Source organism: Carlito syrichta, unplaced genomic scaffold, assembly GCF_000164805.1.
Source record: "Carlito syrichta isolate Samal-C Ts95f unplaced genomic scaffold, Tarsius_syrichta-2.0.1 Scaffold256567, whole genome shotgun sequence".
In the NCBI taxonomy this organism is placed as follows: domain Eukaryota; kingdom Metazoa; phylum Chordata; class Mammalia; order Primates; family Tarsiidae; genus Carlito; species Carlito syrichta.
Window position 1 is genome coordinate 19,513 of NW_007200663.1, and position 27,245 is coordinate 46,757.

General features: G+C 40.3%; 1 protein-coding gene across 1 annotated transcript; it reads left to right on the forward strand.

Annotated features, from left to right (window-relative positions):
• The first annotated feature begins 821 nt into the window (after positions 1-821).
• On the forward strand, positions 822-13,269 carry POLE4 (DNA polymerase epsilon 4, accessory subunit). The gene is made up of 4 exons (XM_008052100.1): positions 822-1,089; positions 1,563-1,647; positions 2,329-2,370; positions 12,953-13,269. The coding sequence occupies exons 1-4, from the start codon at positions 877-879 to the stop codon at positions 12,964-12,966; spliced, it is 354 nt and encodes a 117-aa protein (XP_008050291.1). The 5' UTR covers positions 822-876; the 3' UTR covers positions 12,967-13,269.
• Positions 13,270-27,245: the final 13,976 nt, after the last annotated feature.

Sequence of the window (27,245 nt, forward strand, 5' to 3'; positions counted from 1 at the left end):
TGTGGAAGGTGAAAACACAACAGAAGCAGCAAGAGAATCCCGCTCTATTAAGTCAGACATTAGAGACTTTCTAATTTACTTTTAAAAAGTCACTTGACATGAAAAAGTTAAACATGTTAATATTATGTTAACATGTAATGTTTTTAAAATCAGTATCTTAAACTTCGTTTTCATTCCGATATAATAAACACTGATATAACCTGAAGAAACAAAAGCTCTTTGGGGTCCTCAGTAATGTTTAATGCAAAGGGATCCTGAGGACAAGGTAGGAGAACCAATGTTCTGATGCAACTCGTGTCTGAACAGACGTGGACGCCTCGTGATAGCCACAACCTCATCCTTTCCAGCCTCCCTGCCTTTTTCTTGTGGTTTCCTTTGCCTGGACCCAACTTCTTCCATTTCTGCCCGTCAAACGTCCTTTGCCTCCTTTAAGAGCATCTGAACCCGGTCAGACTTCGCGCTCTCCTCGGGACCCTCTTTCCCGAGACTGGGTCCTCCAGGGGACGTCGGGGCCTCCTCGCTCGCACACGTGCCCTTCTCAGCCTTGGGCAGACCAGGGCGCTCCCCCATCACCAGCTGGGCTCAGCCACCCTATTCCCCGGTTAGGACGCGGCGCCTGGGCTCAACGAGTCCGGACGGGGCCAGGAGCATCCACCGAATCAAGCCCAGCCCAGCCGGGGCGAGCACAGGAGCAGCGATCACCCGGCACAGCACCCAGCTCTGCCCGCCCGCCACGATACCCGGCAGTACCCCGCCGCGCAGGGGCGGGGCCACGCGCCCACAGGGGGCGCGGTCTCCCGCCCGCGCGGGAAAGGGGCCTGCGTCGCTTGCGCGCGCACACAGTCGGCGGCCGCGCGCAGCACGTTCAGGGCCGGGATGGCGGCGGCGGCGGCGGCAGGAAGCGGGACGCCTCGGGAGGAGGAGGGACCTGCTGGGGAGGCAGCGGCCCCACAGCCCCAAGCCCCGACGAGCGCACCCGGAGCTCGTCTCTCGAGGCTGCCTCTGGCGCGAGTGAAGGCCTTGGTGAAGGCAGACCCCGACGTGACGCTCGCGGGACAGGAAGCCATCTTCATTCTGGCACGAGCCGCGGTGCGGCGGGAGCGCGAGGGCACGCAGAGGGGTGGGGGAGCGTGCGAGCGTGCGAGCGTGCGGGGGGGCGGATCCGCTGAACCCAAGGGGCGGGGCTTAGCGGAGGTGTGGGCGGGATTCTGAGATGTGGGCGTGGACCTGGACGGCTGATGGAAAGGGTCGGGCACCTCCATGGGCTATTTTGGTTTGTTAGCACACCCGCTCTTGTTGAGGGCCCGCACGACGACTTTACTTTCTCTCTCCGGGGTCTAACACAGAACTTACAGAAATTTTTAGTGAATGAGCGGTGGATTTACAAGTAAGGAAGGAGGGACATGTCATTCCTGAAAGTCCAGGACAACCTTAACTTCCAGAACATCCCATGCGCCTGAGCCTCTCCCTTTTTTTTTTCCTTCTCCCACTCACTCACCAGAGCGTTAATCTCCTCAGTGTGCTAGAACCCATCGCTAAAACTCTGCTTGTTTGCTTCACAGGAGCTGTTTGTGGAGACCATTGCAAAAGATGCCTACTGCTGTGCTCAACAAGGAAAGAGGAAAACTCTCCAGAGAAGAGATTTGGGTAGAGTGGCACTGTGGTGTCTGGGGGCAGGCGAGGGAGGGTGGGCTAGGCTTCCCCTTTCGCCGGTTGAGTGAGCATCACTCTGGTCTGAGAGGTGCCATAAGGTCTCTCCCGGTGATGATTTCTGTTGGTGGGCCTCAAGGCCCGGAAGCCCCTCCTTTAACATCTCTATGCTTTAAGTGACTGGTGGGGCAGAAAATGAAAGGTGACTAGGAGTTGCCAAAGCTGACTTCATGCCTTTTGCCATGTTGTACCAGAAAAAGACATTTCTTTTTCACCTATTAACCGATTCTGACCCTTGTTTGGCTGGTAACCGTCACACGTGTTAAACTTTCACATATAGTATTCTCATTCCCTGCTGTATTGCCAGACTCTTCCCTGATGGCTCTCAGAGCAAAATGAAAACATAAAGTTAGATGTAAGCCAGGGTTGCGGAGGGTTCTATTTCCCACTCTCCGCAACTGAATAGTATTTGCTTAGGCATTTCTTACTCTTATAGAGAGACAGCTAATGCGTGAGAGTTGGTGGTTGTATGGATCTCAAGACAACGAGGGACACATTTCATAAATGCCTTTGTTTGCATAAAGCCTCATGCTATTGCCTGTATGGATTGTGCTATTTTGGAACGGATGTCCATATGACTTGAGTTCGTCAGGTGTCCTTTTACCTTGTGTTTTTCAGATAATGCAATAGAAGCTGTGGATGAATTTGCTTTTCTGGAAGGTGAGTTCTGTGTCAGTGGGCAGTCATTTCCATGCTAATGATGTGAGTTCAAAACCTTATAAAATGGATGCCTGGTTCTTTCTTGTTTGTGTAAAGATAATTCTTTCTCCCTATTTGCTATTAGGATAGGAAAAACTAGCTTGCTAAACGTAGTGAGGTTAGTTTCCTTCCCTGGGGAATTAGAACTTTTACGTGAAAATTGCTAACTGTAAAGAAATTGGAGGGAATCTAAAGACCCCAGTGGAGTTGGATGGATTCAGAAGTTTGATTCCTAATTCCATCTCCATCCCTATGTCTTGCCCTCTTTTCATAATGTTAGAGATCAGAAATAATTGTCAGTGTTTAGGGTTGCCTTTTTTTTTTTTTAGCAGAAATAGCTGTAAAAGAAGGTAGCTAAAATTAGGTATTTCAAATGTTTGCTATTTCAGTGACAAAATTTAGTTAGTACACAAGTCGGAGTATCACTCTTGACCAGGCTGGAGTGCAGTGGCATGCTGCTCACGGCCACTGCAGCCTCAACCTGGTGGGCTCAGGTGATCCTTCCACCTCAGTCTTCCAAGTAGCTGGAGCTACAGGTGCACCACCACGCTCAGCTAATTTTTTGATTTATTGTAGAGATGAGGTCTCACCATGTTGCCCAGGCTGATCTTGAACCTTTGGGCTCAGGCAATCCTCTCGCCTCTGCCTCCCAGAGTGCTAGGATCACAGGCATGCGCCACTGTGCTTGACCTCCTGTTTTCTTCTTCAACAATCTGTGTAAAGTGATTATTTTGTTACAGCGAGATTATGCACTTGTCTATATTTATTTGTTCCTAGGAGTCATGGATTAACTTGTGTACTAACTAAATTTTGTCACTGAAATGGCAAACATTTGAAATGCCTCATTTTAGCTACCTTCTTTTGGAGCCCTTTCTGCTACTTAATTTCTAAATCTGATCAGCTTCCTCGTCATTACACATGCAGTCATACACTACATAACAACTTTTTGGTCAGCTACAGACCAATTATGATATATGTGGTTCCATAAGATTAAAATGGAGCTGAAAGTTCCTACTGCACAGTGAAGTAACCATTATAATATTGTGGTACAACACATTACCTTTTCTGTTTTCTATGCTTATAAGTTTACATCCACAAATACCGTTGTGTTACAACTGCTTACAATAGTCAATATAGTAACATGCTGCATAGGTTTGTAACCTAGGAGCAATAGGCCGTACCCTGTAGCCTAGATGTTTAGTCTATATCATCTAGGTTTGTGTAAGTACACTTTGTAATATTCATACAGTGACAAAATTGCCTAAAGATGAGACCCATTTCTCAGAGATGTATTCCTGCAGTTAAATATCACATGACAGTTTTTTGATTGAATAGCTTTTTGAAAGCAATTTATTCTCACCTTCATCCTACCAGGGTGTTCTAATTAATTCCTTCAAGCCTCATTATTCAGAAGTCTCTTCTTGATTTATTCCACTCTTTTTTACTCCTTTGTTCTGCATCTGCTTAGTAGTCTAGGGCCCAGGTCCTTTTGATAGATCCTTTTTCAGTATCTTATTAGATACATGGACAACTTTGAGCCTAGATTATTGAGTATTCTCTTAATTTGTTGATCTTTTTTCAGCCTCTCATTCTTCCTAATCATTTTACTTAAAAATAACTTTAGTTAGTTGCCTGTCTAATAATGCAGGCAACTTTTTTGTCAGACTTCCTGTAAGTTCTCCAATCAAAAATTTTTGGAGCCTACTTTATCTGTTTATTTTTAATTATCAGCTTTTCAAAGATATGAGTGATATGATCAACTTTTTATTTTAAATACGTAACACTGTTGTCCCGTGGATTATAAATTGGAGGTTACCAGGAATAGACGTGGAGAGATCTTACACAGTTTTCCTCTCTCACCTGTACCATGGCATAGTACTTAGTTTGGATTTTTAATAAATGGCCATTTGTTGAATGGCTGAAGTTCATTTTCATCCTTTGCTTTGATTATCTCTAATTGAATCCTCTACTCTATCCTATATTGGTAGATCTGAATTTTAGCCATCATAGCACCTGTGGATTCAAGTATTATATTGGTTTGTACCTGGTAAGATAAATGTTCTTATGTCCAGAAATGTGTATGATCTGAGTAAATAAAAAATTATTTTCCTTTTTTTTTTTTAGCAAGGAAATATATATCCATGGTTAGAAATCATATAGTTACCTAATGGTTTATAATGGAATCCAGCTGCTGTCTGCACTGTTTGACTGTTTCTATTTTTAGCTTTTCTAGTGGTTTCTTATATTTCTAACTAATGTGCTTATTCCTTGTTTTATTACCTGGAGACATTATGTATTGACTTCCTGCTATGATAAACAGAGAATTTGGCTTCTCCCTCTTTTTTTTATTTTTGATAGTGTTACCACTACTTTTTTAGTCTTTGTTACCTTTATAATTTATATTGCATACTAAAATATCTTTTTTGATGTTGTTATACCCAACTTTCAGTATATTCCTTGACTCCCTGCTTTGTAAGTTTTGACTGTTAGTGTACCTCTATCCCTTCCTTTTCCTTTTTAAATTCACTTCTAGTTCTCAGTTTGTGTTATCTATACTAGTACTTTGATATTGTCAAGGCCGATAACATTTATGTCTTCTTATCACAATTAAATCTTTCATGCTTTTATCTGTGGCTGATTGTAGTGAAAACAGTACTATGAACACTGTATTCCCATATCAATGCTGCACTGGCTCAGTTTTGTTCCTTAATTCTTCATTCAGGTTCCCTCCTTGCAGACAACTGTTATTAGTTTCTTGTGTAATCTTCTGGATATTTTATGCAAATATGTTTATAGGTCCGTGTGTATGTTCTTTTCTAAGTCCTTTGAAATATAATATATATGTAAAGTGTATGTTATAAATGCAAAGACAGTAAATCATAAAATGAACATTGTAACCACCATCCAGGCCAAGAGATAGAATGTTGTCAGACCCCAGAAGTCCTACATATATTCCTTCTTCCTCATATCTCTTCTTATCCCTTTTCCCAACATAACTGTATCCTGACGGTTTTGGTAATTACTTCATTCCTTTTCTTTATAGTTTACCACATAAGCATGCATTCCAACATTAGGGTTTAGTTTTGTTTTTTTGAACTTTCTATAAATGGAACTAAACCACATATATTGAGTGGTCAGCATCTGTCCCACTGCTGTTTTCCTTAAGTTAACACGTCTGTGAAATTAATCTATGTAGTTGTGCACAGTTCTAGTTTGTTCTTTTTCATTGCTCAATGACAGTACCACAGTTGAACCGTTTTAATATTGACATTTAGGTAACTTTTTTTTTCTTTTTTTTTTAATCAATATTTTTTATTATGATGTTGTGGGGAACAGGTAAGGGTTAGGTATACAAATATGCTTCATTTGGGCCCCCTTGTTGATAACAGGTGTCTCCCCGTCCCCAGACAGATGTTTACTACCATTTTTAATTTTATAAACAACTTGCTATTAACAGCCTTATGCATGTTCCTCCAGGGTGTGTGTGTGTGTGTGTGTGTGTGTGTGTGTTTGTGTGTGTATAAAATATATAAAATTGCAGAGACATAGGATATATAAGGTATACATTATTTCCGTCATTTGTGGGTACTGCTGAACTTCTTATATACCAATTCACATTCCTACCAGCAGTGTATGATAATTCCCATTGTACCTCATTCTCACCTACACTTAGTATTATTAGAGTTTTTGATTACTGACAAGCTGGTTTGAATGTAAGTGTTAATTGCATTGTGGTTTTAATTTGCATTGCCATAATTGCTGGTGACATTGAGTAGCTTTTCATGTGTGTGTCCATTTTTGAGGGGTGTTCTGTTTTCCTATTAAGTATTTTGTCCTTTTTTTGTTGATTTGTAACAATGCTTTGTATATTTCAGAATGAATCTTTTTCAGTGTATGGGAAACAAATGTCTTTTCCTGATTTATGGCCTTTGTACTCTTTAGGAGGCTATCTTTTAGACAATATCAAAAGATAAATGTAGTCAAATGTATCCGTTTTTTTTTCCTTTATGGCTTGTGCTGTTTTTGTTGTTTAAGAAGTTTTTCCTGGCCAGGCGCAGTGGCTCAGCTTGTAATTCCAACCCCGGGGTTTGTGACCAGCCTGGGTAAGTTGGTGAGACCTTGTCTCTACAATAAGTCACACACACACACACACACACACACACACACACACACAAACACACAAACTAGCCAGGTGTGGTGGCGTGCATCTGTAGTTCCAGCTACTTGGAAGGCTGAGGTGGAAGGATTGCCTAAGCCCAGCAGGTTGTGGCTGTGGTGGCCATGAGCCGTGCCACTGCACTCCAGCCTGGGCAACAAGAGTGAGACTCTAATGCAAAAAAAAAAAAAAAATTTTTTTCCCTACTCCAAGGTTAAGAAGACATTCTCCTGTATGCTAAAACCTTTATAGTCTTATCTTTCCTAACAGTGGAGTTACTTTTTGTGTATTGGGTTAGAATCCAATTTCATTTTCTCTTTATATTTCGATATCCACTTGTCCATATCATTGCCTCACTGCGGTGTCACTTTTGTTATAAATCAAGACTTTTTCTGGCCTTTCTGTTCTCTTTTGTTTACCAGTTTGTATATTTCCATATAAATACTACACTGTCTCAATTATGGTAGCTTTATCTGAGAGAAAATCTTCCCACCTTGCTCTTTAAGTATCTTGGCTATTTTTTAAGTCTTTGTGTTTTCTGCATGTTTTAAAATCTGCTTGTCAAATTTCAAAAAAGGGATATGAATTCAATCTATACATTGGGAGAGGATTGGAATATTTAATAATAAATCTTTCAGTTCACAAACGTGGTCTACTTTTATTTAGATTTTTAATGTTTTAAAGATAAATATTTTACCTGAAGAAATCTTGCTCTATTTGTTAGATGTTATTCTCTAAGTACTTTATATATTTATTATTAAACAATTATTTTTTTAGAATCGATGTTTTATTGTCACCCAGTCTGGTCTCAAACTGCCAGCCTCAAAGCAATACTTCTTGCCTCGGCCTCCCAAGGTGCTGGGATTACAAGCATGAGCCACTGTATCTGGCCTCTTGTTTTTGTTTGTGTGTGTGTGTGTATTTGGTGTTGGGTCATTCTTTTGCCCAGGCTGGAGTACAGTGGCATGATCAGAGATCACCACAAACTCGACCTCCTGGGCTCAGGTGATCTTTACCCAAGTAGCTGGGATTGCCGGCATGTGCCACCACGCCCAGCTAATTAAAAAAAAATTTTTTTTTGTAGAGACAAGGTCTCACTGTGTTGCCTAGGTTAGTCGTGAAGTCCTGGGCTCAAGTAGTCCTCCTGCCTCTGCCTCCCAAAGTGTTAGGGTTACAGGCATGAACCACAGTGACTGGCCCTGGACAGTATTTTTGGTGCTATTGTAAATGATAATCTTTCTAAAGAAAATGTTGTTTTCTAGCTGTTGCTGTATATAGAAAAATAACTGATTTAATGTTAGCTTTGCACCTAGCATCTTACTTAGCTTTTATTAATTGTAAGATATATCTATTGATTCTTTTGAATTTCTTTAATTACACATTAGTATCTTCCAATAGTGATAATTTTGTGAAATTCTTTTCAATCATTCTGTGTATATATCTACACACATATGCACATAATGTTCAGATTTTCTATGTTCTATATATATTTGGTCATGCTGAGCTGGGTAGAATCTCTAATACAGTGTTGCATGGAGGTAGTGATAGTAGGCATTTTGATTTCAAAGGAAAAGCTTTCAGTATTTCCCTGTAATTAATACTTGCTGTAGGTTTTTTGTAGATTAATTTTTAATTTTGTAGATTGAAAAAATTTTTAACAGGTTATGAATGTTATATCCTTGTTTATAAAAGAGATTGGTATGTTTGTTTTTATGCTGTATGTGAGCTTCATACAATTAGTTGTCAAATGTACCCCTTTTTTCTCTGGAAACCTTTTTGTAGGATTGGAATTATTTCATCTTTTTTTTTTTTTTGAGTCCAAGTCTCACTCTGTCACCCATGCTGGAGTGCATTGGCATGCTCCTGGCCACTGCAGCCTCGACCTTCCGCCTTAGCCTTCCTAGTAGCTGGAACTACAGGCATGCACCACCACGGCCAGCTAATTTTTTTGATTTATTGTAGAGATGAGGTTTTGCCCAGGCTGGTCTCAAACTCATGGGCTCAGGCAATTCTCTCGCCTTGACCTCCCAAAGTGCTGGGATTATAGGCATGCGCCACTGTGCCCAGCTTTTCATCTTTGAATGTTTGGTGGAATTAAGTGGGGTGCAGTGTCAAGTTTGGTTATTGAATAGTTCAGATTTTCTATGTTCTTAATAAATTTCTTCTGTCTCTTATTTCATCAATCACTAAGAGTTATGTTAAAGTCTCTTGCTTTGATTGTGGACTATATCTATTTCTAGGTCTATGTTTTCTTTTTCTTTTTTTTTTGAGATGGAGTCTCACACTCTGTCACCCAGACTGGAGTGCAGTGGCCGCTTCCGACCACCACAGTCTCGACCTGCTGGGCTCCCGCAGTCCTTCCACTTCAGTCTTCCAAGTAGCTAGAACCACAGGCGCACGCTACCACGCCCAGCTAATTTTTGATTTATTGTAGAGATGAAGTCTCGCCAAGTTGCCCAGGCGGGTCTCGAACCCACAGGCTCAGTCTATCCGCTCACCTCAGCCTCCCAAAGCGCGGGATTACAGGCTGAGCCACTGGGCCTGGTTTATGTTTTCAATATATATTACGAGGTCATGTGAATTAGATATATACAAGTTATTGTTGGTGATTGAACTTTTTATATTTGTAAATTGACTATTATTATTTCTAATAGTGCTTTTTGCCTTAAAGTCTATATTGTTTAACATTATTAAAGTTTACCAGCTTTCTTTAATCTTTGCATGGTATTTTAAAAAATCTTTTTGTTTTTACCTTTTCATATCTTTGCAAACATAACATAATTGGATTATTTTCTTGATTGGTAGTCTTTGTCTTTAACTGGAATACTCAGTTCATTTATGTTTAATGTAATTGGTGATGACTTTGGGCTTGAATCTGTTGTCTTATTTTGTACTGCTTGTTTTATGTTTTTTTCTCTCAAATTTTTTCCTTCTTTTGGACTATTATTTAACATTTAGTTATTTTACTCAATTGGTTTGGAAGTTATAAACTCTGTTCTTTTAGTGGTTGCTTTATTAGTTACTACAGGTATCTTTAATTTACCCAAGCCTCATTAGTACCTTTTCCCTCTTTCTCAACAGAATGGTACCTTAGAATTCATTAAATACATTTTCAAGTTCCCAATTTATATGCTGTTATTGTCATGTATTTTTGTTTTGTGTTTGTCAGTCTACATAAGGCATTATTACTACTGTATTATACAGTTAATGATACGTGAATTTATCCACATACTCTCATTTTCTTTTTTCCTGAAGTCCTTTAGAACTTCCTTTTGTATGATCTGGTAACTGACTTATTTTTTTTTTCCTTATGAAAATGCCCTTATTATACTTTCATTGTTGAAAAATAGTTGCTGAATATAGAGTTCTATGTGGAAAGTTACTTTCTTTTAGCACATTGAAGCTACCATTCTATGTTTTTTGGACTTCTAGTTCTGTAGAAAAATCACCATTTAATCTGTCATTCTTTTGAAGCGAATTTATCTTTTTTTCACCTATCTGCTTTTAAGATTTTTTCTTTGCCATTGCTTTTCTGTTGTTTTGTAATGTTTGTGTGTGGATTTTATGCAGTCTGCTTGGGTTTCTTGAATCTGTCTATTGATGTCTTTCATTTGCCTTAGGAAATTCTGAGTCAGTACCATTGGCTCTGCTTTGGTCTTTCTCTTTCCTCTCTCTCTGGGATTCCCGTTAAACATATGTAAATTTCAATTATAATTTTGCCTCTCCATGAAGCATTCTGTGCAACTTCTTCTGAACTTCCTGTGTAGTCTCTCTTCAGTTGTCTCATTTCATTTAAACTGTTTTGTTATTTTCTTAGTTTTGGTTTTTGTATTTTTTAGTACTGTGAGTTCCATTTGGTTCTTTTTCATATCTGTTTTGTATCGTATTATTGGCATTTTCTGCAGATATTTTAAAGCTTGTCTTTTGATTCTTTAAACATAGTAAACACAATTGTTTTACAGTCAATGTACAATATAATATCCAATCTAATATTCAAAACTTTTTGAGTTCTTTGTTTGGTAGTCTGTCTAGTTAATATCCAACATCTTTTGAGGCTGTTGTTTCTCTTGGTACTTTCACAGGGTGTTTTTGAAGCTATCTTTACATACTGATCATTGTACTTGAAAAAATTATTTGTTTGACAATTTGAGGCCTGTATGATGATTTTCTCCAAAGAAGATTTTCATTTGCTCCTACAAGGTACCTGCAGGCATTATCAGGACTTCCTTAATACAGATCCAGGACTTGAAGGTTCCTGGACTGTCATGCTGACAGGAACTCAGGCTATAGGTCTGTGAGGGGGCTGATTTAATTCCAGTTCAGCCTTACTCTGAGAGTGCAGACTTTTGGGCACTAGCTTAAAAAAGGGAGTTGTCAGACCTCTCTACTTGAGCACACTCTGGGATTTGACTCTTGGTTCTCTCGGCCTGCCTATATCACAACCCAGTTTCTCGGTTCTTTCAGATTGGTAAATGCAATACACTTTTAAAATATGTTTTATTTAACTTTATTGTTTGAATTCAGCAGGAACTTGCCATTATCAAAAACAGAAGCTATTAAAAAAATTAGAAGCTGGGCTCGGTGGTTCAGCCTGTAATCCCATGCCTTTGGGAGGCTGAGGTGAGTGGACTGCCTGAACCCACGGGTTCGAGATCTGCCTGGGCAACTTGGCGAGACCTCATCTCTACAATAAATAAAAAAAATTAGCCGAGCGTGGTAGCGTGCGCCTGTAGTTCCAGCTACTTGGAAGGCTGAGGTGGAAGGATCGCTGGAGCCCAGCGGGTCAAGGTTGTAGTGGCCGGGAGCAGCCACTGCACTCCCGTCTGGGTGACAGAGTGAGACTCCAACTCAAAAAAAAAAATTAGAGATATTTTTACTTTGTTTTGTTTTTTATATATTTTTTCCTTCCTGAATTATCTAGTTTTTTTTTAATCTCTACTTTTACTGTGTAGGTTTTCTTCACAGAACCAGTGATTTTCATTCTGTTTAAGAATGAGGAAATAGGCCAGGCATGGTAGCTCACGCCTGTAATCCCAGCACTATGGGAGGCCAAGGTGAGAGGATTGCCTGAGCCCACGGGTTTGAAACCAGCCTGGGCAACTTGGCAAGACCTCATCTCTACAATAAATCAAAAAATTAGCCAGGTGTGGTGGCACGCACCTGTAGTTCCAGCTACTTAGAAGGCTGAGGCAGAAGGATCATCTGAGCCCAGCAGGTTGAGGCTGCGGTGACTGTGAACCTGCCACTGCACTCTAGCAGCTCAAAAAAAAAGAATGAGGAAATAAGGTGTTTTGGAAGTGCTCTCACATGTGCGTGCATGTGCGTGTGAATGTGTTCTCTCTCTCTCTCTCTCTCTCTCTCTCTCTCTCTCTCTCTCTCTCTCTGTATGTGTATGTGTGCAGGGGTTATGGGATTGGGGGGTGGTTATTCCTGGTAGCTTTGTTTTAGGGTGAATAGGAGTGGGATCAGATGTTATGCTGGGGGTCCCCTAGCTTCAGAATGCAGAAGGCTTTACTGTGGGAAGCTGGCATTTTCAGAGGCGACTTTAGGTCTCTCCATACAGTTTATTTGGTTCTTTAGAAGAGAACCATCTTTTTTCCAAGTTAGGTTTAAATGCCTGTCTTCTAGCAGAGCTGCATGTAGGGAGTATTGTGGGGAGATTGGGACAACTGTTTCTCCTACAGATCCACAGGTCATTAGGTCATTAACCTGTTTCCATCTCATGTCTCTTTCTGTCATTCCTGATGACTGAGCCTGGAGCCTCCCCGTGGCTCTCCTGGGCATATGGGCCCCTCCTCTGCTGCAGCCCCCACTGTGTTCGTTCTAGGCTCATTTTCCCTTTGCTCTATTTGTAGCATACATTGGTCGGATTTCTGTGAATTTGGTTTTTGTTGAAATCCCTTAACTGCTGGTGGGCCCCTATTCTGTGTTGTAGATTTATACCTTTTTAAACCTGTTTTTCCTTTTGAATGGAATGTTGAACGGGAACACAAACAAACTTGTGGCCTCAGTCCTCCATCTGGAACTGAAACTTTCTAAAAAGATCAGGGGCTCTTTGATTTAAAAAGAAGCTTGTCATTTATTTTATGTCCCTTATCCTTTTATGGTCTTCACAAGTGTTCATTAACACAACAACTTCTTAGCCCTTTTCCCACCTCTAATTCTAACTCTTCAGACCAGTATGCTTAGTTCCTAACTGCCTACTCTTTGTAATGACATGTTTTTCCCCGGGAATCTTTGAGATGGGTTTTCTTCAAAATTAGTATTTTGGTCTTAGAGAACTGCTGCCAACACCAAATTTCCTTTTGCTTTAACTTTGCCTAGTTCATTATACTAATCTAAGCTTTTGAGGCACCTTGCTTTACTCACTGCTCTTTGTGTGTTTAGGTACATTGGATTGATTGCTGAGCTGGAAGTTTTGTCTCTTCATCTGCATTTTCCAGCTCGCCCCTCTCTGCAGGCCTCAGCTTTGAAGAACAGAATCTTTGCACTTATATACACTCTTCCTGTTCTACCCTCACCTACGCCAGGATAAGACGAGATCTCGTCCGTTAGCTTTTCTCTACAAAGTCTTCCACTACTGGCGTTTGTCTTCCATGTCAGGCCTGGACGCAGCTGCTGCTACTTGGAGCAGAGATGAAGAAAATGTTCTTCATAAGTGGCTTACTGAATGAGGAACAGAATAAAGGTCTTTGGTCAACTTCCGTCTAGTGTGTTTTATAATCTCACCTTTGTTCTTGCCCCTGTGACTGGAGAGGCACCCTGCCCAGTCACAAACCTTCCTGATCTTCCCTGCTAGCCATTCTAAACCACAGTCCTTTCACTAATTTTGTTCTTTGTTTTTCCAGCACATCACTAGACTGGGGTTCCAGGATTTTCAGAATACTCCTTGTAGACTGAAGTTAAAATAAGTGTGGACCTAGAATTTATAGAATACCACTTATCCACAGGAGTTCAAAATAGTGTGCTCTAGATAAAAAACAAAGTTTTAATAGTTTTATTTGTTGAGATGTAATTCATTAACCATACAATTCACCATTTTAAAGTGTACAATTGAGTCTAGTGTTTTATTTTTCTTTTTGAGTTGTGATCTCACTCAGTCACCCAGGTTGGAATACAGTGGCATGATCACAGCTCACTGCAGCCTCGACCCCCTTCTGCTTTAGCCTTCTGAGTAGCTGGGACAACAGGCATGCATCACCATACCCGCTAACTTTTTAGGAATTTTTATTTTTTGTAGAGATGAGGTCTTGCTTTGCTGACCAGGCCCAGGTTTTGAACCCCTGGGCTCAAGCATTCCTCCCACCTAGACCTCTCAAAGTGTTGGGATTACAGGTGTGAGGCATCATGTGTGGCCCAATTCAGTGGTATTTAGGATATACACAGATATGTCCAACAGCTACGACAGTCAATTTTAGAACATATCCAAATGAACAGAATCGCTTAATATGTGGTCTTTTGTGTCTGGCTTTTTTCACTTAGGGAATGTTTTTACGGTTTATTTCAATACTTCATTTTCCAAAAATTATGATAGATTGTACATAGTGTAAAATTTACTTTAAAAAACCATTTTATCTAGACAGATCATCAGGACAAAAAATCAGCAAGGAGAAAAAAAAAAACACAACCATTTTAAAGTGTATAATTCTGTGGCATTAAGTACATTCATATTGTTTTGTAACTATCACCATCATCCCCCTTGGCAGCTTTTTAATCTTTCCAAGTTGAAATTTTATATCCATTAAACAACCCATCATTCTTTCTACCACCTTGCCCTTGGCTAAATTTTGGTTTTGAGAAAAGGTGTGGGTGACACAGGAAGTAGGCAGAATACTTAGAAAATAGCAGTTAAAGTAGCAGGAAGTCTTGAAAGGGGTTCTTAAGTATTTTTCAGTTATGGACCACTTTAAAGATGAAATCTGTGGGATTTGGTTTCTGGTGTTCTGTAACATTTTAAAAATAAATATTTTTTTAGAATAATACTCAATTTACAGAAATCCTATGTTGTAAACATAGTTTTGACAAATATATCTGGTAACATTAAGATGTTAACAATAGAACTAGGTTAGGGATATATAACTATGTATTCCTATGTTTACAACATAGGATTTTGTAAACATAGGAATTTTGTAAACACAGGAGTTTGTAAACATAGGAATACAGTTATATATCCCTAACCTAGTTCTATTGTTAACATCTTAATGTTACCAGATATATTTGTCAAAACTAAGAAACCGACATTTGTAGTTTACGTCAATTAAACTTTAGTCTTTATTTTGATTTCGCCAATTTTCCCCTCATGTCTTTGCTGTTCCAAGAGTCAGTCCAGGCTACTAACATTGCATTTACTTGTCATGTCTCCCCAGTCTTTCCCGGTCTGTGACAGTTTCTCAGTCTTTCTTCATTTTTCATGACCATGGCAGCCTTGAGGTCGTGCTGGCCAGGTATTCTTTAGAATGTTGTTAACCTGGGTCTGTTTTTCTTGTATTTTGTCCCATAAAGTTATGCACATAGTTTTGGGTGCTACACAGACTGAAGGCCCTTCCATAGGCCTATTAACGTTGAAAATGAGGATTTAAAAGGGCTTGCTGGCCTTTTTTCCAAGACAAACTCAAATTACAGGTAAAACTCATTGAGTTTTCCAAGACAAACTCAAATTACAGGCCTTTTTTCCAAGACAAACTCAAATTACAGGTTACAGTGGGACATGAAATCAATGTAGTGTGTTGCCACCAGCATTTGTACTTTTTATTTTTTAATTTCAATACCTTTGCGGGATACAAATCTTATACAAATAGTTTTTGAACTGGGCTTTAAGAGCATCCCCCACTCCCACCTGTGTACATTGTATCCCGTAGCCACCAGCATTTTAAGATAATATAGTAACATTAGTGTATAGTTAAGGGTAAGTATGTTAATTTGTTTCATTTATTTATGTGTACTAGGTCATTTGTAAAGTATATTGTAGGCAGACTTTTGGCTGCCCATGGCTTCCACTCCCCTACTCCAGTGTTGTGCCTGTGAATATGTTATATTACATGACGAAAGGGATGCAGATAAGAAAATCCATTTCTAAGACAACAAGTTACTGGCAGAATTCAGTTCCATGCAGTTGTGGGACCCAGTGATTTCCTTACTGGCCATCAGCACTCTCAGCTTTTAAAGCTTGCCCACACTTCTTGGCTTACGGCCCCCTCCATCTTCAAAGCCAGCAGCAGCAGCAGCAGGTCTTGTCCTTTTCATGCTTTGACTCTTCTGACAGCCTCTTCTGCCATATCTCTACAACATCCTCTGCCCTCAGCTGGGAGAAAGCTCTGTTTTAATGGTCTTCCATGATTCCTTAGGGCCTGCACAGACAATCCAGGCTAAACCACTTAAGGTCAACATGGATTTTCCCCTAGAGCCAGCCAACACCTTCACTTTGGCCCTGTGAGATCCTGAACAGAGACTCTTGCCATGTTGTCCCAGACTTCTGACCTGCAGAACTGTGAGATAAGTGTTGTTTAAACTGCTAAGTGTGTGGCAATTTATCATGGCAGCAATAGAAAACTAGTATGATGTATTTCTTATTGAAGGTCAAGGTTAAAAAAAAATCAGAAAATCCATGGCTGTAGTGGAAAGGATTCTAGAGAAGGTTCCAAAGTTCTCATCCTGCTATTCTAATTACCTCACTTAATCTGTTAATCACTTAACCCTTCCTAAGCTTTCTCTTATCAGTTGAGTGGGCTATTCTAAAGTTTCTTCTGCATGACATCTTTTTCTTTTAAGAACTACTTTTTTTTTCCAGCAAAATTCACCTTTTTTAGTGTATAGCTTTGAGTTTTGATAAATGCATAAAATCATCACAACCAAGTTATAGAATAGTGACATCACAACAGAAATTTCCTCATGCCACACCTTTGCAGTCAGCCTCTTTCACCAACCCTATCCCTGGCAACCACTATTCTATTTATTGTTCCTATAGTTTCACTGTCTCCAAAATGTCATATAAACTGAATTATACAGTATTGTAACCTTTTGAGTCTGTTTTTAAAATTTGGCAGAATGCATTTGAGATTTATGTTGTTGTGTGTATCAGTATTTTGTTTCTTTTTACTACTGAATAGTGTTTCATTTTTTGGGATATGCCATTTTATCAGTTCCCCAGTTGAAGGACATTTGTTTCCAGTTTTTGGTGATTATGAATATAGACACTGCAACTTTTGCATTCAGGTTTTGTTGTGAACATAAGCTTTTGTTTCTCTTGGTTAAATATATAGTTGAAGTGGGATTGCTGAATCTTATTGTAAATGTATATTTAATTTTTTATTATTTATGTATTTATTTATTTTGAGTTGGCGTCTCTCTCTGTCACCCATGCTGGAGTGCAGTGGGATGCTCATAGCTACCACAGCCTTGACCTGCTAGACTCAGGTGATCCTTCTGCCTCAACCCTCCAAGCAGCTAGAACCAAAGGCATGCATCACCACACCACACCTGGCTAATTTTTTTTTGAGTCGGAGTCTTACTCTGTTGCCCATGCTGGAGTGCAGTGGCAGCTCATGGTCACTGCAGCCTCGAAGCTGCTGGGCTCAGGCTATCCTACCACTTCAGGCTTCTAAGTAGCTGGAACTACAGGCACATGCCACCATGCCTGGCATTTTATTTTATTTTATTTTATTTTAGAGATGAGGTCACACCAAGTTGCCCAGGCTGGTGTCAGGCAATCCTCTTGTCTCTGCTCCCCAAAGTGCTGGGATTACAGGCATGAGCCACTGTGCCCAGCAAATCCTATATATCTTAACTGCAGTCAGCAATGTTGGTGAGATGACTTAAATAGGGCACTCGTACATGACTTCCAGGGGACACCTTACTTTTTCACATTTTGGTATAGGGGCTGTGGAGGCGCAGAGCATTCTTTGTGGTCTGCAACTTCTGTGTCCTCCTCCTGCCTAGATGTCTCTCAGTCATGGACTCATGGATGAGAAAGGGATGCTGCATTTTCAGTATATCTGGCTGGGAGTGCTAGAGTGGGGGTTTCCTGGTAATGTAGACCATGCTTGAGGATAGGGAAAGTCAAGCTTCTGAAACCTGATGTTAACAGTATGAAGGCCTGATATTCAAAAATAATCAGAAAATTATGCCAAAAAGTAGCAAAAAATTAAAATATTTTTTCTTGTCTCTCAATTTCTTCTTTGTATCTCAAACAGGGATCTGATATTCCTCCTTTAGGGCTAAATATCTCTTAACACCTCACACTTAAAGCATTTTCCATTTTTTCTGGCTAATTGGTTCAGGATGTTCTCTACATCGTCTTGCATTTTTAAATACTCTTTAGGGTTTTATGTTTCTTCCTCTTTCCTTTCCCATTGGAACCTAGTCTCCTCAACCAGATTGATAAAATTTAGGTAACTTGGGGTCTTCAAGAAACAATATCTGGTAAATTGTGTATGCACATTTGGACCAGAATGGTACAGTAAATATGTTTCACAGTCTCTCCTTTCTCTAATGCCTAATTTGACAAATGAACAATTCCCCACCACCAAGTTCATACAAATTAGCAAAACGTTTTACTTCGGCGATCAAGTTGGCTCACCTTCTAAGCTGAATTTCCCCTCTCTGTGCACCATACCTTCAGGCCAAGAAAAGATGCAGAACAATCCTCAAACTGTAGCTCATTGGGGAGCACAAATCAATCTCAGGTAGGGTGGGCAGTAAAGTGGTTAAGAAAATGGATGCTAGAGTCAGAATCCCTAGTTTCTAATCTGCCTCTACTACCTACAAGTTGAGATGGAATAGGGACCTGCAGATCCCCACAAGCTTGGAAATAAAGGAAAACTTTGAGTTCCTTCATGGGAAATTCCAGGCACCTGGCTAGCCTTGAGAAGTAAATAAAGGACTTGATAAGCAACCCATAGAAACCAGAGATAACAACTTAGTATTATGTCTCTGATTTGTTTTTCAGAAACCTGGATCCCCACCAAATGACTCTGCCAGCACACAGACCTCAGTATAAGGTGGAACTGGGGGCTGAACTCTGACACTGTCCTTTGTTCTAAATTTCTTCTTGAGGGGCCCGCAGGTGGTCGTATCCATGGAACAGAACAAACATTCTTTTCTGCTGATCCCAATTTTTTAGACAAAGTTTCCCCTCCTTAACCAATTGCATATCAGAAAATCTTCTAATCTACCTGTTACTTGTAACCACCGCTTCAAGATATCTTGTCCTTATAGTCCATAACGAATGTGTAGCCTCCATGTATTGATTTACTTTTTTTTTTTTTAGTTGGAGTCTCACTCTGTTGCCCAGGCTGGAGTGCTGTGACACACTCACGGCCACTGCAGCCTCGACCTGCTGGACTCTGGCAATCCTTCCGCCTCAGCCTTCCAAGTATTTGGAACTACAGGCATGTGCTCCCACGCCTGGCTAAATTTACGATTTTGACTTTAACTTTTGCTTTCTTAAAATTTACCCTACCTTTAAAAACTTCTGCAAGCCATGAGGAGGTCTAGATTTAAGCATTAGCTACCTGATCCTCCTCGCTTGGTGTCTTGCAAATGAATGCCTTCCTTTCTCCCACTGCAAACTTGGTGTGGATCTCTGGTCTGACTGCACCAGGCAAGCAAAGGTCAGTTTGGTTCAATAATAATGTTACTCGAATAAGTTACTTAACCTCTTTGTGCCTAAAGTTTCTCATCTGCAAAATGGAAATAGTGAATATCTCAGGATTCTTGTGAGGATTAAATGAGTTAGCATGTGGAATGCACTTATAGCAGTGACTGGCACATAGTAAGTGCCATTTAGTTGTGACTGCAGAGTGAAAAGAAATAGCATAACTATATAACAAGCAACATCAAAACAAACAAAAGAAAGTTTCCAATGGGCAAGGAGTCCAGTCTAGAAGAAAATATAGCCCACAGAAGAAAATTCCTCATGAGTGTTTTGGCAAATAATAATGTCATGAATTCAATGCAACAAGAGTTCAAAGTTAGCTAATACATTAAAGAAATAAAGGGGAGCTTTTAGACCTTACTTTTCATTGCCAGAAATCAGTTTATACTATCTAAAATGGAAACATGTACTTAAAAAATAATTTTAATTTCTTAACATTTTTGTAGTCTCTTAACTCTCAAGGAATGTGTTCAGAAATCATTTTTATTATGCTGAAGGAGCATTTGAAGTTCAGCATAAACTCCATTTTCACTTGACTTTTTTCCTTCTGTTAAATTTTAGTAAAAGCAACTTTAATATTTTAAAATTAAAATAGCAGGCCGAGTATTATTTTATATATTTATATTTATATATCATTCTATCCATCTTTCTCATGGAAGTATATGCCCAGAGTGATTTTTACTTGATGTTAATGATGTTTATTTCTAGGTGGTGGCAAATTTTTTTAAAAAAACCTTTCATGGGCTCGGTGGCTCAGCCTGTAATCCCGTGCCTTTGGGAGGCTGAGGTGAGTGGATTGCCTGAGCCCGCGGGTTCGAGACCCGCCTGGGCAACTTGGCGAGACCTCATCTCTACATAAATCAAAATGAGCTGGGCATGGTAGCGCGCGCCTGTAGTTCCAGCTACTTGGAAGGCTGAGGCGGAAGGATCGCCGGAGCCCAGCAGGTCGAGGCTGCGGTGGCCGAGAGCGGCCACTGCACTCCAGTCTGGGTGACAGAGTGAGATTCCAACTCAAAACCCCCCCCCTAAAAAACCCCTTTCATTTGTGTTCTTTTATGCATCACTTATTATATAGTGCACACTGTTGTGACTTGATGACGGACCAGAACTAGGATGGGACTGGAAAAGCTGTGTGATATTGGGTTGGGACTAACCAATAAATCTCTGAGCTGGCCTTGAGATTGCTTGTCGCAGTGTTGCCTGTTGGTTTCTCAAGGATGATAAAATCTCCCAATTTTCTGGAAGCCAGTCAGATTATACTTCATCTTCTCTGAGAGGTGACAGTTGCTTTATGGACAGGTATCCCTGTACTAGTACATGGGCGAGAGCCGCAAAGGCCACAAAGATCTCATTTGTAGATGACTACAATGTACTAGGCTTTAAATTTACTCGAATAAGTTTATTTTAAATTCTGTTATAACTATTATTGGTAAGTCACTTGTGACCTATCTATCAACTCATATGCAGAAGAGAGTAGCTGGTCCCTTCCAGGGGCTGAGGATACCAGCTTCAGCTGCATCTCCTGGAGGCAAAGGGAGCCTTCAGGGTAGGGAGCCTGCAAGTCAGGAGATAGTTGCTCTTCTCTTGGGGTTGGGGATGTAGTTTACCTAATTCCTTCAGGTTGTGACGTAACTTTCCCAAGCTCACTGCTTTAGGCGCGTTTTCATTACTGCCTTCTGTATCCTGCCTTTCATTAACAAAGTCATTAAAATACTCATTAAATATACACTATTAGAGAAATTAATGCCTGAGTGACTCTTCTCTCAGATTCTCCATTCTTGTAGTACCAGGATGGATTTTATTTATTTTGGTTCCTGTGCTACGCACGAAAGGTGCACAATAAATGTTTGGTGGACTGGACTTTGGTTCCCCTTTATCTCTTCCCACTCTGCCATTTTCACTCAACCACTCATGGGATTGTAGCACTCTTTATTTTTATTACTGAAATGCCAGGGGTTTGGTTGAGGTCCTGTTGTTTGCTGCACAGAAAGCCAATCACAGACAATGAGTGTTGTCAGGGAAGAAGGCTTTTAAGTTGATATTGGTCAAGGAGAATAGGAGATCGGCCTTAAATCCATCTCCCCAACTGATTGAAATCGGGGGTTTATATAGTGGGGGAAAGGAATGTAAAACAGTAATTAGGGAGGGGTTAGGAAGCAATTATGTTGAGTGGGGAGTCTGGCATGTTGTCTGGATGCAATGTTCTGGCGAGGTTCACTTCCTTGCCTCAGGACCAGTCTTCTGAGGAAGGAGCTCAGATAAGGCAAGTGTAAGTTTTAAGACAGGGAAGGTCAATTTCTATGTTTATTCAAAAATTCCCATAAATATTAGTTCTATGGGGAAGTTGGGTTAGTATCATTTTCCCAACATTTTGTTATCAACATTTTTCAAAAAGACGTCAACTTATCACCTAGATTCTATCATTTGGATTTACATTTCCCTACAGACTATAAGTCTGCATAGACGAGTACTGGAATAAAAATTACCAGGGGAATTAAAAAAAAAGAAATAAAAAAATAGGAGTTCTATCATCTCCCACTCTAAGTGTGTGGTGGGTCATGAAGTTATAAACATTTTTTTTTTTTAACAACAAATTTTCCATATAAGGTATGGATGTAGAATGTCTAGAATAGAGAGATGGTGAATGGGGAGAATACTGCTACTATTTTTAAGGAAACCAGATTTTTTTGGGTTACCTGGTGAGATCAAAGAAAGAACTGGACATAGAAAGGTGCGGAGGAAGATTCAGACCACAGGAGGGTCCCTGTTAGATTGTCTGCAAAGCTGTTTTTCCCCCCATATTCAATGTATTTGTATTCCCTAGCTTATAAATACTTGTGTGCACAGTCTTCACAATGTATGGCTCATATGTTCTTAATACATATTTGTTGAGCTGATTCATCATTACTAAAGTAGATTTTGTCATGATAAGATGTGGTCCTAGAATGCCGGCACAAAGTCTGCAAGTGGCCCAGAAATTTAGAGACTCCTGTATTCCTAGGACCATAACCAGCAGAAGAAGTCTGGCTCCCTAAAGCCTTTGGTGAAGGCTGCAACTCTTGGACCACCATTTGATAAAACTGCTCTCTTTTGCCAAATTAAGGTCAGGCTGTGACAACTTTGGGAATTTCCCTTGAGTTTTCTGAGAAATGACAATAACGCTTTTCTATAGATTCTGGACCAGAAGCCTCCCAGACTCTCTTCAAATAGCCTATGAAGTGTAATACACAGAGTTCTCACATATCTTTCACTGTGGGCTATCTGAACTTCAGAAATGTGTTGCCCTTGCTTGAATGTTCCTTTCAATACAAAGGAAACATGTATATGCATTTACTCAGATACCATGATCAAGAGCCTTATGTTCCTAATAATATGCTCTAGTACATGAGTTACTGTGGGCTGTCCCCAAGAGTTTGGAAGAAGAGGTAGGAAGATTGTCTCTTGAGAGTAGAACCTTAAAATAAAGCAGTTCAGAGGCTGAACTGCTCTCAGACTCAACTCGACCTCATCAAATTTATGTAAAAGAAGGTATTAGTAGTAGGGGACACTGGTCAGTGGTGCACATAAGGAAGGAGTCCCAGAGACAAAAGTTGGAAGGGCGCATTTCTATAGTAAATGGGATAGCTAAAGCCTCAGCTGATGCCTCTGAGTACATTACTATGGTCCCATTGGTGAGACAGATGTGTCAGTATGTCCCATTTCGGTAACTTTAAACACTGCAATCATATACCCAACTTCCTTTATTCTGAGTTCGCTTTTCCCAGGCAGTGGTTTGATGCTTACCTTGCTTCCTTTATGGCTCTGCCTGCAGGGAGAGAAGGTACTTACTTACCTTGGGGAGTTGCACTATCTCCATTCACTGTGATAGTGATTTCTCTTTGCGTGTGAATAGGGCCATTTCTGGCTGTGATTTGTCTATCCATGTTGCTTCACAGTGGGGAGATGAGAGGATGTGGTGGCCATATGTACTCAAAGTATTTCAGTCCTTGTGAGAGTTGTTCCACTTGTAGGTTGCTGGCTTGCCAAACCAGGGACAAGCAAGGAATATGGACAAAGAATAAGTTCTTGGAAAATTGATTACTGCCAGAAAACATATACATTTAAAGAAAATTTCTATTAAGGTCCTTGATCCTGTTTGAGTTGATTTTTGTATATGGTGATAGGTAGGGGTCTAGTTTCATTCTTCTGCATGTGGTTAGCCAGCTTTCCCAGCACAATTTGCTAAATATGGTCTCCAAGAAGAAAATGTAGAACATACCCTTCTGGACATTGGAGTAGGCAATTAATTCATGACCAAGTCTCCCAAAGCTAAGATAGTCAGATGGGACTGTTCAACATACTGAAAAAAAGCTTTTGCACAGCAAAAGAAACCAGAGAATAAAGAGACAACCCACAAAATGGGGGAAAAATTGCAAATTATGCATCTGGCAAAGGCCTAACATTCAGGATGTACAAGGAACTCAAACAAAGTAAAAGGAAAAAAACAAACAACCCCATTAAAAAGGTGGGAAAGGACATGAACAGATACTTCTCAAAAGACAGCTTACGAGTAGCAAACAGACATTAAAAAATTCTCAGCCTCCCTAATCATCAGAGAAATGCACATCAAAACTACAATGAGATACCACCTGACTCTGGGGAGGATGGTTATCATTAATAAGTCAAAAAACAACAGGTGCTGGTGTGACTGCAGAGAAAAGGGAATGCTTTTACACCCTTGGTGGGAGTATAAACTTGTTCAACCTCTATGGAAAGCAGTGTGGCGATTTCTAGAAGACCTAAAAATTGATCTTCCATATGATCCAGCAATCTCTTTCCTGGGAATATACCCAGAGGAACATAAATTGTTCTACAAAGAAGACACCAGCACACATGTTATTGCTGCACTATTCACAACAGGGAAAACATGGAACCCACTCTGTTGCGCATCAAACGTGGACTGGATAAAGAAAATGTGGTACATGAGCTGGGCACAGTGGCTCAGACCTGTAATCCCAGCATTTTGGGAGGTAGAGGTGAGAGGATTGCCTGAACTCAAGGGTTAGAGACCAGCCTGAGCAACATGACGAGACCTCATCTCTACAATAAATAAAAAAAATTCGCCGAGTGTAGTGGCACATGCCTACAGTTTCAGCTACTTGGAAGGCTGGGGTGGAAGGATCACCTGAGCCCAGCAGGTCTAGGCTGTGGTGGCCGTGAGCATGCCACTGCATTCCAGCCTGGGCAATAGTGAGACTCTGAATCAGAAAAAAAAAAAAAAAGTGGTACATATACATGATGCAGTATTATGCTGCCATATAGAAGAACAAAATCATGGCCTCCACAGCCACTTGAATGCAGCTGGAGATCATCATACTAAGTGAACTATCACAGAAAAAGAACTGAAAACTGCATGTTCTCATGCATAAACGGGTCCTGAGCCCAGTCACATTAGCACAAGAGTGGATCGGTAGTCACTGGGCACTGCAAGGGGAGGGAGGGAGGAGGGAAGAATGCGGCAAAACAGTGGGTACATGGTCCACTACCAGGGTGAGTGAGAGCCAGCTAGAAGCCCAAACTTCACCTGCATGCAGACTGCTTATGTAGTAAATCCTCACTTGTACCCCTTAATTCTCTAATAAATAAAGAGAAAGAAAGTTTCCCATAGGAAATGATACAGGAGAGAATTGAGGTGTTTTGGTCATTCACATTTGGGAGACTGCAGACTATTATGTCCACATTAATAAAATTCTGTAAATATTCCAATATGTTAGATGAGTTGGTGAAAGAAGAGAGAAAAGAAGATCTATAGAATCAGGAAAAGATGGCTTGCCCATGTAGAGGGTGTGGGGCATTGTGGGCCAGGTCTAAAATAATCAAAACACAGTGGAAAACATGGGACAAGACAGCACTTCCACTCATTGGTTTTATTGTCTGGCAATGACACTCATAGTTTTTTGCATTAGACTAAAGGCTAATTTGTTATAACAACTATGCCCCAGGACACACTGGGTTAAAGAAAGTACAAGTTTATTTTTTCTTTAAGGAACAATTCAACTGGTCTAGACTATGAGGACTAAACCTGAACTTTCTCTCTTACCCAAATTCCTAACAAAGCGGCTTGGGGAGTCACTGTCTGGTACCCTATTACCTATATCTTAAAGACTGCTTTCCAACCTGACTCTGGCATAATATCACATAACAAATAAAGAAGGTTTATGGCCCTGAAAACCCATCTCTTATGAATTCCCAGACTCTGGGAACCTTGTAAGACATTTATGTATCCTCTCTGAAGTCTGTCACATATGGGACTTCATCTGCATATCAATAAGCCAAGAGTCTTTTTGCCCTTTGTTTCAGCAAACATCATATCTCCTGACATATTACCAGTCAAGAAATCTTTGAACAAACCTATGACCTACAAGCTCCCACTTGGGTCAAACCAATGAGAATCTCAAATGTATTGCTTTACAGTTTTTGTAAACTTTGCCACCCTAAAACTGTATATAACCAAGCTGCCATTTGGCCACGGTGGGCACACGTTCTCAGGACTTCCTGAGGATGGGTGTACCCAGGCTTAAGTCCTCAAGTCTCACTCAAGAATCAATCAATCATCTTAAATATTTTACAGAGTTTTGGCATCTTTTCGTCGACAACTAGCAGGGCAGTCCTATTCCATGGGGGTCTTTCTGGGATTTCTTCCATCTTATAGCTTTGTCATTTTCTGCCGTAGCACTGTCCAGTAGAACTATCTGTGATGATGGAAATGTTCTATATCCATAATGTACAACATGGCAACCACCAGCTAAAGGTGACAATTGAGCAGTGGAAATATGGCTAGTGTGATTGAGGTAATTTAAATGGTCACAGGAGGCTAGTAGGTACTATATTTCACAGAGCAATTCTAGATCAAAGCTGAGTGGTCTCTAAGTCCAGTTCCAGTCCACAGGAAGGGAGAAGAAAGGGTTAGTTGGACAAAGGGCTTGTTTTTAAGTTGGAGATGGCCCATAAGTTGTATACATTATTTCAGTTCAAATTCCATTGATCCACACTTAGTTGACTGGCTATTCCTACTTCAGGGACAGTTAGGAAATACAGTCTTTGGCTAGGAGGCCATGTGTCCAGGTACCACTCTGTTATTATGGTCAAGTGAGGGAGAGTTTTTAGTGGATATCCAGAAGTCTCAGCCACAGTATCTCATCTTTGATACTGTGTGACTGTGGACACATGAGCATTCCTGAGCTTCTATTATAATAATGGTCACAAATTCATAAGGTTATTGTAATGAGACAAATACTAGTAAAGTCCTCAGTATAGTGGTTGGCATGTAGTATTTAGTCAACATTAGACCTTATTATTTAAGGCCAAGCCTGTAGGTGACAAAGGTCAGATAACATTTGCTATTAGAGGCTTGGCCTTCAGTGATGCTGAAGGATTCTAGACTTTTCTGTTCTGAGTGTGGGTAGCCTATGATAACAAAAGCTCTAAATAAGAAATGAAGGTTATTTCAAACACATATAAGGGAAACACCAGACATGTACATCAAACATTGAACTTGGCTAATGAGAGTTCATTTCTGAGAAAAAGTTTCATTTGATGTTCTGACAATCCTAGGATCTTAGTCTGAGACATAGTCACTGAGATTATTAATGTTACCATGAAGGGTCTCTTTGGAGACAGCTGAAGAGCTTTCGCCAAAGAAAGATAACATGTCCCTTGCATTCCTCACTCCATAACAGAGTCTAGTATAGTAAGTGGAGAAAGATATGCTTTTAAAAATATGTCTGTGCTGGTCAGCTCCTGGTGTTTCTTGATGAACTGATAATGAGCACATCGCTACCTTATTAGAGAAGATAAATAGAGACTGACCAGGGCACTGTAGGGCAGTGACAATTGTAGAAATCATCTGTTCTCATCTCAGGGATGTCATGTCAATGTCACAAAGAGATCAACACTTTGCTTTTAGAATTACATGAGTAAAGGTAATGAATTCACTAAGGACTCAATGCATTTTAAAGAAACACGTCATTTCAGAATAAACCACTCTGA

What these genes read in the sequence shown, in the direction of transcription:
- POLE4 (XM_008052100.1), top strand. Translation starts at nt 877, where the DNA reads ATGGCGGCGGCGGCGGCGGCAGGAAGCGGGACGCCTCGGGAGGAGGAG. An exon ending in TCATTCTGGCACGAGCCGCG is followed by an intron (nt 1,090 to 1,562) that starts GTGCGGCGGGAG and finishes TTTGCTTCACAG; the next exon opens with GAGCTGTTTGTGGAGACCAT. An exon ending in TCTCCAGAGAAGAGATTTGG is followed by an intron (nt 1,648 to 2,328) that starts GTAGAGTGGCAC and finishes TGTGTTTTTCAG; the next exon opens with ATAATGCAATAGAAGCTGTG.